At 33.4% G+C, this 11149-nt stretch overlaps 1 protein-coding gene across 1 annotated transcript; it reads left to right on the forward strand.

Moving 5' to 3' along the window:
• Window positions 1-658: 658 nt before the first annotated feature.
• LOC144357794 (fibroblast growth factor receptor-like 1) lies at window positions 659-10949 on the forward strand. Its single transcript, XM_085508228.1, has 4 exons — window positions 659-722; window positions 5828-6118; window positions 9894-10244; window positions 10654-10949. Exons 1-4 carry the CDS (start codon window positions 659-661, stop codon window positions 10947-10949), a joined length of 1002 nt encoding a protein of 333 aa, XP_085364354.1.
• The last annotated feature ends 200 nt before the right edge of the window (window positions 10950-11149 follow it).

The following is an 11149-nucleotide window of genomic DNA, read 5'->3' on the forward strand; positions in this document are numbered from 1 at the left end:
TGGTCCTTCAAAAGCGTGTCTGAGGGTGAGATGTGTGGGCACGCAGAAGCCACAGCGCTAATGCGTACGTGCGCGCGCTTTTGAGGCACCAGTAAATAAATGTAGCCCGAGTACGAATTGTCTTTTGGCAGCAAACCGATACAAAATGTTTTTCCTTTTCTTCATAATGAATTTGCTGTATTTCTTTTCTATTGTGCGAAATATTATTGTTTTTAACATAACTCAGTTTCAGAGAAAATCTTAACTGTAAGCGAAAATCGTTCGTTCAATTGATGTATGCACACCATCACCAGAAAATAAATTCTGGATTTATTTCTCGACTTACTGCACGCGGCCATCGTGCAGAAACAGAGAAAGAGGCGGGTCTAACTAAGTTTCTGGATCGCTGGGGGCGCACATCCATAGTAGACAACTTTTTGGTTAATGGGCAGTTCGTCAAAGGTGTTGAGGGACTGGAAAGTTGGGTTTCTTAGTCGGTTAACGAAACTACCTTGTCTTTACCTTTACGCAAACGCGTAAGTTGTTATTAATATTAGTTATTCGTGATTTTATTCTGGAACATTACTGGAATTTCAGTAAGCTGCTTTTGTCACCACGAAAAGTCGAGTTTCCCGAGAACGGTTGAAACAGGACCTGCATTGGACGTTCCAGAAAAAGCATGGCCGCTTTATTAGTTTTAATAGCTGCTGCAATGGTAACACAAAGTGAATGTACACAGACAGGTATTAAATGCAAAGATTATGTAATTATTTTACTCCTCTATGATTTTCAACAAAGAAATATTTTTTTGTCAAAGTGTATTTTCGAATAGATAGAAATCAAGTCACAAAAACAAAACGCCAAGTCTTGTTTGGCGCTCGTGGCCATCACCCGAACGCTCTGTTGGTGTATGAGTTGTTGAATCTATAGTTTTATTCGGGGATGGACCAATTGATTTCGAAATAGAATTTGGTGGTTTTGGAAGGAGAGTCCGTTGTATTTTTTTAAAATTATACAAACCGCATGGGAATGTCCCAGAAATCATGATTTCTGGGACATTCCCATGTCAATTCTCAATAGGTGGGAATTATGAATATACAATTCGTATTTGTATTTTTTTTAGTTTGAAGAAAAAACTAAAAACAAAAAGCATTTTGTAGCAATCTACGTTTGACATCGGTGTCATGTTCTGGACGATAATACCAAATAAACATGTTTGGTTCTGATGTGTGTTGGTATTTCTTTTTGTTTGTTTTGAGGCTTTGTTTATATGTAGATCTATCCAGGGTTACAGCTCCCTGATCTATCTATTCAAGTTGTATCATCAATGCTGTTTGCTACGGAACGTTTAATTCATAAAACATTAATTTACAGGTAGCAGGCAAATTGCTGATGGCAATGATGATGGCCACACTAACCGCTGTGGGATTCTATGTGGGTGATATCCATCTGGTTCAAGTAGTGATATCCATCTGTTTAAGGCATTGTGATTGGTACAAGTAGTGATATCTATCTGTTTAAGGCATTGTGATTGGTTCATGTAGTGATATCCATCTGTTTAAGTCATTGTGATTGGTTCAAGTAGTGATATCTATCTGTTTAAGGCATTGTGATTGGTTCAAGTAGTGATATCTATCTGTTTAAGGCATTGTGATTGGTTCAAGTAGTGATATCTATCTGTTTAAGGCATTGTGATTGGTTCAAGTAGTGATATCCATCTGTTTAAGGCATTGTGATTGGTTCAAGTAGTGATATCTATCTGTTTAAGGCATTGTGATTGGTTCAAGTAGTGATATCTATTTGTTTAAGACATTGTGATTGGTTCAAGTAGTGATATCCATCTGTTTAAGTCATTGTGATTGGTTCAAGTAGTGATATCTATCTGTTTAAGGCATTGTGATTGGTTCAAGTAGTGATATCCATCTGTTTAAGGCATTGTGATTGGTTCAAGTAGTGATATCTATCTGTTTAAGGCATTGTGATTGGTTCAAGTAGTGATATCTATTTGTTTAAGACATTGTGATTGGTTCAAGTAGTGATATCCATCTGTTGAAGGCATTGTGATTGGTTCAAGTTGTGATATCCATCTGTTTAAGGCATTGTGATTGGTTCAAGTAGTGATATCTATCTGTTTAAGGCATTGTGATTGGTTCAAGTAGTGATATCTATTTGTTTAAGGCATTGTGATTGGTTCAAGTTGTGATATCCATCTGTTTAAGGCATTGTGATTGGTTCAAGTAGTGATATCTATCTGTTTAAGGCATTGTGATTGGTTCAAGTAGTGATATCTATTTGTTTAAGGCATTGTGATTGGTTCAAGTTGTGATATCCATCTGTTTAAGGCATTGTGATTGGTTCAAGTAGTGATATCTATCTGTTTAAGGCATTGTGATTGGTTCAAGTAGTGATATCTATTTGTTTAAGGCATTGTGATTGGTTCAAGTTGTGATATCCATCTGTTTAAGGCATTGTGATTGGTTCAAGTAGTGATATCCATCTGTTTAAGGCATTGTGATTGGTTCAAGTAGTGATATCTATCTGTTTAAGGCATTGTGATTGGTTCAAGTAGTGATATCTATCTGTTTAAGGCATTGTGATTGGTTCAAGTAGTGATATCCATCTGTTTAAGGCATTGTGATTGGTTCAAGTAGTGATATCTATCTGTTTAAGGCATTGTGATTGGTTCAAGTAGTGATATCTATCTGTTTAAGGCATGTGATTGGTTCAAGTAGTGATATCCATCTGTTTAAGGCATTGTGATTGGTTCAAGTAGTGATATCTATCTGTTTAAGTCATTGTGATTGGTACAAGTAGTGATATCTATCTGTTTAAGGCATTGTGATTGGTTCAAGTAGTGATATCTATCTGTTTAAGGCATTGTGATTGGTTCAAGTAGTGATATCTATCTGTTTAAGGCATTGTGATTGGTTCAAGTTGTGATATCCATCTGTTTAAGGCATTGTGATTGGTTCAAGTAGTGATATCTATCTGTTTAAGGCATTGTGATTGGTTCAAGTAGTGATATCTATTTGTTTAAGACATTGTGATTGGTTCAAGTAGTGATATCCATCTGTTTAAGTCATTGTGATTGGTTCAAGTAGTGATATCTATCTGTTTAAGGCATTGTGATTGGTTCAAGTAGTGATATCTATCTGTTTAAGGCATTGTGATTGGTTCAAGTAGTGATATCCATCTGTTTAAGGCATTGTGATTGGTTCAAGTAGTGATATCTATCTGTTTAAGGCATTGTGATTGGTTCAAGTAGTGATATCTATTTGTTTAAGACATTGTGATTGGTTCAAGTAGTGATATCCATCTGTTGAAGGCATTGTGATTGGTTCAAGTTGTGATATCTATCTGTTTAAGGCATTGTGATTGGTTCAAGTAGTGATATCTATCTGTTTAAGGCATTGTGATTGGTTCAAGTAGTGATATCTATTTGTTTAAGGCATTGTGATTGGTTCAAGTTGTGATATCCATCTGTTTAAGGCATTGTGATTGGTTCAAGTAGTGATATCTATCTGTTTAAGGCATTGTGATTGGTTCAAGTAGTGATATCTATTTGTTTAAGGCATTGTGATTGGTTCAAGTTGTGATATCCATCTGTTTAAGGCATTTTGATTGGTTCAAGTAGTGATATCCATCTGTTTAAGGCATTGTGATTGGTTCAAGTAGTGATATCTATCTGTTTAAGGCATTGTGATTGGTTCAAGTAGTGATATATATCTGTTTAAGGCATTGTGATTGGTTCAAGTTCTGATATCTATCTGTTTAAGGCATTGTGATTGGTTCAAGTAGTGATATCTATCTGTTTAAGGCATTGTGATTGGTTCAAGTAGTGATATCTATTTGTTTAAGGCATTGTGATTGGTTCAAGTTGTGATATCCATCTGTTTAAGGCATTGTGATTAGTTCAAGTAGTGATATTCATCTGTTTAAGACATTGTGATTGGTTCAAGTAATGATATCCATCTGTTTAAGACATTGTGATTGGTTCAAGTTGTGATATCTATCTGTTTAAGGCATTGTGATTGGTTCAAGTTGTGATATCTATCTGTTTAAGGCATTGTGATTGGTTCAAGTAGTGATATCTATCTGTTTAAGGCATTGTGATTGGTTCAAGTAGTGATATCCATCTGTTTAAGGCATTGTGATTGGTTCAAGTAGTGATATCTATCTGTTTAAGGCATTGTGATTGGTTCAAGTAGTGATATCTATCTGTTTAAGGCATGTGATTGGTTCAAGTAGTGATATCCATCTGTTTAAGGCATTGTGATTGGTTCAAGTAGTGATATCTATCTGTTTAAGTCATTGTGATTGGTACAAGTAGTGATATCTATCTGTTTAAGGCATTGTGATTGGTTCAAGTAGTGATATCTATCTGTTTAAGGCATTGTGATTGGTTCAAGTAGTGATATCTATCTGTTTAAGGCATTGTGATTGGTTCAAGTTGTGATATCCATCTGTTTAAGGCATTGTGATTGGTTCAAGTAGTGATATCTATCTGTTTAAGGCATTGTGATTGGTTCAAGTAGTGATATCTATTTGTTTAAGACATTGTGATTGGTTCAAGTAGTGATATCCATCTGTTTAAGTCATTGTGATTGGTTCAAGTAGTGATATCTATCTGTTTAAGGCATTGTGATTGGTTCAAGTAGTGATATCTATCTGTTTAAGGCATTGTGATTGGTTCAAGTAGTGATATCCATCTGTTTAAGGCATTGTGATTGGTTCAAGTAGTGATATCTATCTGTTTAAGGCATTGTGATTGGTTCAAGTAGTGATATCTATTTGTTTAAGACATTGTGATTGGTTCAAGTAGTGATATCCATCTGTTGAAGGCATTGTGATTGGTTCAAGTTGTGATATCTATCTGTTTAAGGCATTGTGATTGGTTCAAGTAGTGATATCTATCTGTTTAAGGCATTGTGATTGGTTCAAGTAGTGATATCTATTTGTTTAAGGCATTGTGATTGGTTCAAGTTGTGATATCCATCTGTTTAAGGCATTGTGATTGGTTCAAGTAGTGATATCTATCTGTTTAAGGCATTGTGATTGGTTCAAGTAGTGATATCTATTTGTTTAAGGCATTGTGATTGGTTCAAGTTGTGATATCCATCTGTTTAAGGCATTGTGATTGGTTCAAGTAGTGATATCCATCTGTTTAAGGCATTGTGATTGGTTCAAGTAGTGATATCTATCTGTTTAAGGCATTGTGATTGGTTCAAGTAGTGATATATATCTGTTTAAGGCATTGTGATTGGTTCAAGTTCTGATATCTATCTGTTTAAGGCATTGTGATTGGTTCAAGTAGTGATATCTATCTGTTTAAGGCATTGTGATTGGTTCAAGTAGTGATATCTATTTGTTTAAGGCATTGTGATTGGTTCAAGTTGTGATATCCATCTGTTTAAGGCATTGTGATTGGTTCAAGTAGTGATATTCATCTGTTTAAGACATTGTGATTGGTTCAAGTAATGATATCCATCTGTTTAAGACATTGTGATTGGTTCAAGTTGTGATATCTATCTGTTTAAGGCATTGTGATTGGTTCAAGTTGTGATATCTATCTGTTTAAGGCATTGTGATTGGTTCAAGTAGTGATATATATCTGTTTAAGGCATTGTGATTGGTTCAAGTTGTGATATCCATCTGTTTAAGGCATTGTGATTGGTTCAAGTAGTGATATCCATCTGTTTAAGGCATTGTGATTGATTCAAGTACTGATATCTATCTGTTTAAGGCATTGTGATTGGTTCAAGCAGTTTTCAACATTTTGCAAGTTAAATTGAGTGTACTGTCAACGGTTATTAGAATAAACATTTCAATATTTTTCATTTTTCATCAGTCAAACCATATTTGTTGGATATTGGAACAATGATGGATCAAAGCAAACGAGTGATACCTGCAAAGGGGACCCGGACTGTGAAATTTAATTGCAAAGGAGATGGCAACCCCAAACCAGATGTTATGTGGTTCAAGAACAACCAAGCCATTAGGAAAGACACTCCGAATATTAAGCTGCATCATTATCGTCTTGTGTTGACTAACCTTAAGCCTGATAGTAGTGGACAGTATATGTGTGTGCTCCATAATTCTGTTGGTTCTGTCAACTTCACATACACACTAGAAGTCATAGGTACACAGTTTTAAGTTGTTTGCATCACATACAAAAACAAAATATTTCACATCTAATGTCAGTATAAGATACAATTTTTTTTTTTTCATATATTATTCATTCTCACTTTTTTAAATATGTCAAATTTGGTGGTTTTATTTGGCTTTATTCAGTAGTAAATATATGTGGGACAGCAAGATAACAAAACAATAGACAAAATAAAATATGGAAATGAAAAATAAATAAATAAATAATTAAATATTGGATCCTATACATACATCAGAATTGAATAGATGAGAATACAGTAGTGTAAGGTCATCATCCTTAACAAATATATAAATTTTGTTTTATGTCATAGTGAGAATTAAAAAGTGATATAATCATTGTCTTTCTTTGATCTGTAATACTAAAGTGGTCAACCACAAAGTTCAGTTTTAGTTAAGTTACCTCTGCAATAACAATATCAATGCAAAGTAAATGATAAAAAAAGTTAAGTAAAATAAAAAATTGCGACATGCAATTTATCAGGTGATGTTCAAGAAATTTCAATTTATGACCAGCTATAAAATATTCTCATATAAAACTGTTACTCAGCTCAGCCAAAAATAAGTCCCATGAACTCAACATCTGTTTTTTTTAATATCTATGACATCACAGACTATGACATCACTATGACTTGACATCCCAAACAATGATAATCTGACTATGATGTCACATATTCAGTGATTATGACATCATAATCCTGCCTGGTTATTGTTTATAATGTTATTATCTTCAGTATATTGACTAATTAACACTAGAATTAGTCAATATACTGAAGGTAATAACATTATAAACAACAAGTCATTGAAAATGACACAGTCCCCGTTAAATTTTTGAAAGTTCTCTTTGTGCTTGTCATATTAAAGCTGAGGGGTTGTCGCGATCATGTCCTTGAAACTTGAGTTCCAAGTGGCGTATACAACAGATTGTTTATTTACATCAAAACACGTGTTTCGTGTCATAGTAATATGGCCAAAATAAAAACAGCCGTTATTCAGCCATCTTTGATCTGATTATGAAACACACTGATATGTATGATGTATGTGCCAAATACGAATGAAAAGGTAGATAAATTGTGGAAATATAGTAGTAAGGCCAAAAAGTCAATCTGCCATCCTTGACCAGATTTTGAAACAAATTGTCATGGACATGCATCCTAACATGTATAAAGTACATGTATGTGCCAAATTTGAATGAAAACTGACAGAGCACGTCCAAGATACCGCATAAAAAAAAAAAACAAGATGCCTGCCAGTCGACCATCTTTGATCCAATTGCGAAATAAATCGTCATGGACATGTATCCTAACATGTATAATCTATGTACCAAGTTTGAATGAAAACTGACAAAGCATGTCCAAAATACAACATTTTCAAAAAACAAGATGGCTGCCAGTTGGTCATTTTGAATCGAATCGCTAAACCACTGCATGTGCATATGTCCCACATGAAGTACTAGGCACATGCAAAGAATGAACGGAATTGGTCCAAGGGATTCTGAGATATGACTCTGGACAGACGCACGGACGGAGACCGAATTATAAGTCCCTGTTTTCGGACTTCGTCCGAACGGGGACTAATAACCAGGCAGGATTCCGTAAGGGATATCGTACTACTGATCAGATATTTATATTATTGAAAACTATTCTCAATAAATACTTGAAATCAAAAAGAAAATTGTACTTGTGTTTCATAGACTTTCGAAAAGTATTTGATAAAATCTGGAGACAGGGGCTTTTCCATAAATTACTTTAATAATGGTATAAATGGTAAAATCTATAACATCATTAAAATTATGTATCTAAATACAAAATCATGCATTCGCTTCAAAACTAAATGGCACCCATATTTGAAACGACCAAGGGTGTTAGGCAGGGTTGTGTCATTAGCCCAATGCTTTTTAATTTGTTTGTTTATGACTTAAATAATTCACTAGAAGATTAATCATTAGATCCGGTTACATTGAATAACTGTAAAATTAGTTCCCTACTCTATGCAGATGGTTTAGTGTTAATATCTGAAACAAAAAAACGGTCTACAAAATGCACTAAATAGTTTAGAAGTTTATTGTCATAAAATGGAAACTTCAGGTAAATCTAACAAAAACAAAAGTTGTTATTTTCAGACGAGGAACACTGAAAAAGACAGAAAAATTATATTATAATGAACAAAATATTACCTGTGTAGATATGTACAACTTCCTGGGTATAAATATAAAGTCAAATGGCTGCTACACTGAAGCCAAACAAAATTTAGCAGATAAAGCAGCCAGAGCAATGTATGCATTGAAACAGTTCCTACTACCAGAAACAAATTGTAGAACCTTTGTCCATCTTTTTAAAAGGTGTATTCAACCAATATTATTGTATGGATCTGAAATCTGGGGCCATGAAATTTAAGATTACAACAAATGGGACAAAACAATAACAGAAAAAACACAATTGAATTTTTACAAACAACTACTAGGACCAAACAAATATGTGGCAAACATTGCATGCAGAGCCGAAGTAGGAGAATTCCCACTCTTAGTAGATATTTTGATCAATTTAATAAAATACTGGACTCGTATCAGTAAATTACCAGACAATAATATCACAAAACAAGCATACCTTGAACAAAAGAAATCCAATTTACAATGGTACTCTTCAATACAAAAAATGATGAACAACATGAACTTTTCACGAGAACAACAGAATGATTTGTTAACAAAACATATACAGCAAATTGGCAAAGTTGTCAAACAAAAATACATAAATTTCTGGAGAAAAAATATAACTGAAAAAACAAAGCTGAGAACTTATGAAAAATTCAAAGACACTTATAATTTTGAAAAATACTTAGATGTGCTGAATTTGAAACAAAGAATTTCAATGACAAAATTTCGAACTAGTAATCACAATTTATCAATAGAAAAAGGGAGGCATATGCAACCAAAAATACCTATGATAGAATTTGCAAACAATGTTCACAGAATGAAATAGAAGATGAACTGCACTTTGTTATGAAATGCCCACAATATAAAGTAATATGCCAACAAATCATACAAGACATTACATTTCCATAAGAAACACAGGATGATCTCCAGAAATTTAATTTCTTGATGACTTCAAAAGATGATTATAATAAAAAAAATTGGCAATTATTTTCATAACGCATTTCAATCAAGAAATGAAAATGCCATTTGATATGTAACACTTGCTTTATCCTTTTAACAACTAACTTTCTTTTTGTAGTAGTAGTTATCACAACTAATCTTTATTGCTATTAACTGATAGAAACATTGTATTTCTAAGGATGCAATAAAGTTATTATTATTATTATTATTAACTTGACATATCATAATGTATGACATCACAGATTCAGTGTCCATGACATCATGACTTGACATATCCAATTATAATAATGTATGACATCAAAGATTTGATATCTATGACATCACGAGTTGACATATCCAAATATGATAATGTATGACATCACAGATTCAGTGTCTATGACATCATGACTTGACATATCCAATTATAATAATGTATGTTATCACAGATTTGGTGTCTATGACATCACGAGTTGACATATCCAAATATGATAATATATGACATCACAGATTTGATGTCTATGACATCACAACTTAACATATCCAACTATGATAATGTATGACATCACTGAATATGCTATCCCTGTCAATTATATTGATATGTAAATATGTTCCCAATGGTGGCGGATATTAAAGCTTAAATAATGTCATTTTTGATTTTCAGGAATGGTTGATGTGACAAGTTATCCACACATTTTGGAAGGTTATCCATCCAATCAGACAGTAAATGTGGGTGCAACTGCTCAGTTTGTGTGTAGAATACAAAGTTCAACTCCTACTATAATCTATTGGTTTAAAGAGGTGAAACTTGACCCTGCTATGACACCTAAATGTATACCTTATGATGAAAGCCATTACATAACGATGTCAAGTGATGATATCTCTGTTGTTGATGATCGCTATATATCTAAATTAGTTCTATACAACATAACACTAGCAGATGCAGGAGCGTATGTATGCATTGGAATCAGTAACTTTGATGTTTGTTGTAAAAAAGTCTATTTAAATGTATTGGGTAAGTTTTAATGTCAACCAGTATTGAGGAATAGAATAATTTGTATCATGTGATACATTAAACAAATTTTGAGCTAGATTTTTTTAGAAATATATGTTAATTGCTGCAAATTGATTTTCCCTGTAACATGTAAATAAATGTTGTTTTTCTGTTATTTTCCAATTTTCTCTCTTTCTTTATTTCCTTCTTATAAGTTCACATAGTCTCAAAATAAAGCAATTCTGTCCAAAAACATACTTTTGATCTTTTAAATGAGATTGTCTTCATTAGTCTGTTCATGACACAAAAATTGTTCCAATTGATTGTCAACCGGGTCGTCTGTCTTGATTGTCATTGTATGTGTTGTTAATTATTGTCACAATCAAACTCATAAATTAAGTGTATCACATATTTATTTTTTACTCTACAGATCCATCTGATGATTTTAATTGGATTCCTGTTAGTAGTTCTCAACACAGAAAGCATGATGTTTTATACTACTTTACTATATTTGGTCCTGCTCTTGGATACTTAGCTTTATTGGTGATTTTTCTTATCCTGATTTATTGCTGCCTCATAAAAGAACGTACAACTCAACCACCTGTAGATATGGAGTTACAAGAATCTGTAGAAGTTGACCATGTGGACAGGATCGTGATTGTGCCAGAAACACCAGAAAGACCTGGCAATACTAGTTATATTAATGACTATAGCACTGAAATTTAGTTAAATGTTAAATGATACCATATTTGATGCAATGCTGACTGAAGTGTGTGTGACTGTTCACATCTCATCCCAGGAAAGGCAAATTGACAGAAAATTAACTACCCACTTTTGATATTTTTATCCTACTTTTCCATATCATTGTTTTGAATGAGACGAAAGTAGATGTACGAAATTACCTCCTACATTTCAAGATAGCTAGT

The sequence above is a fragment of the Saccoglossus kowalevskii genome, chromosome 14 (assembly GCF_978046115.1).
Source record: "Saccoglossus kowalevskii chromosome 14, keSacKowa6.1, whole genome shotgun sequence".
Classification (NCBI taxonomy): Eukaryota; Metazoa; Hemichordata; class Enteropneusta; family Harrimaniidae; genus Saccoglossus; species Saccoglossus kowalevskii.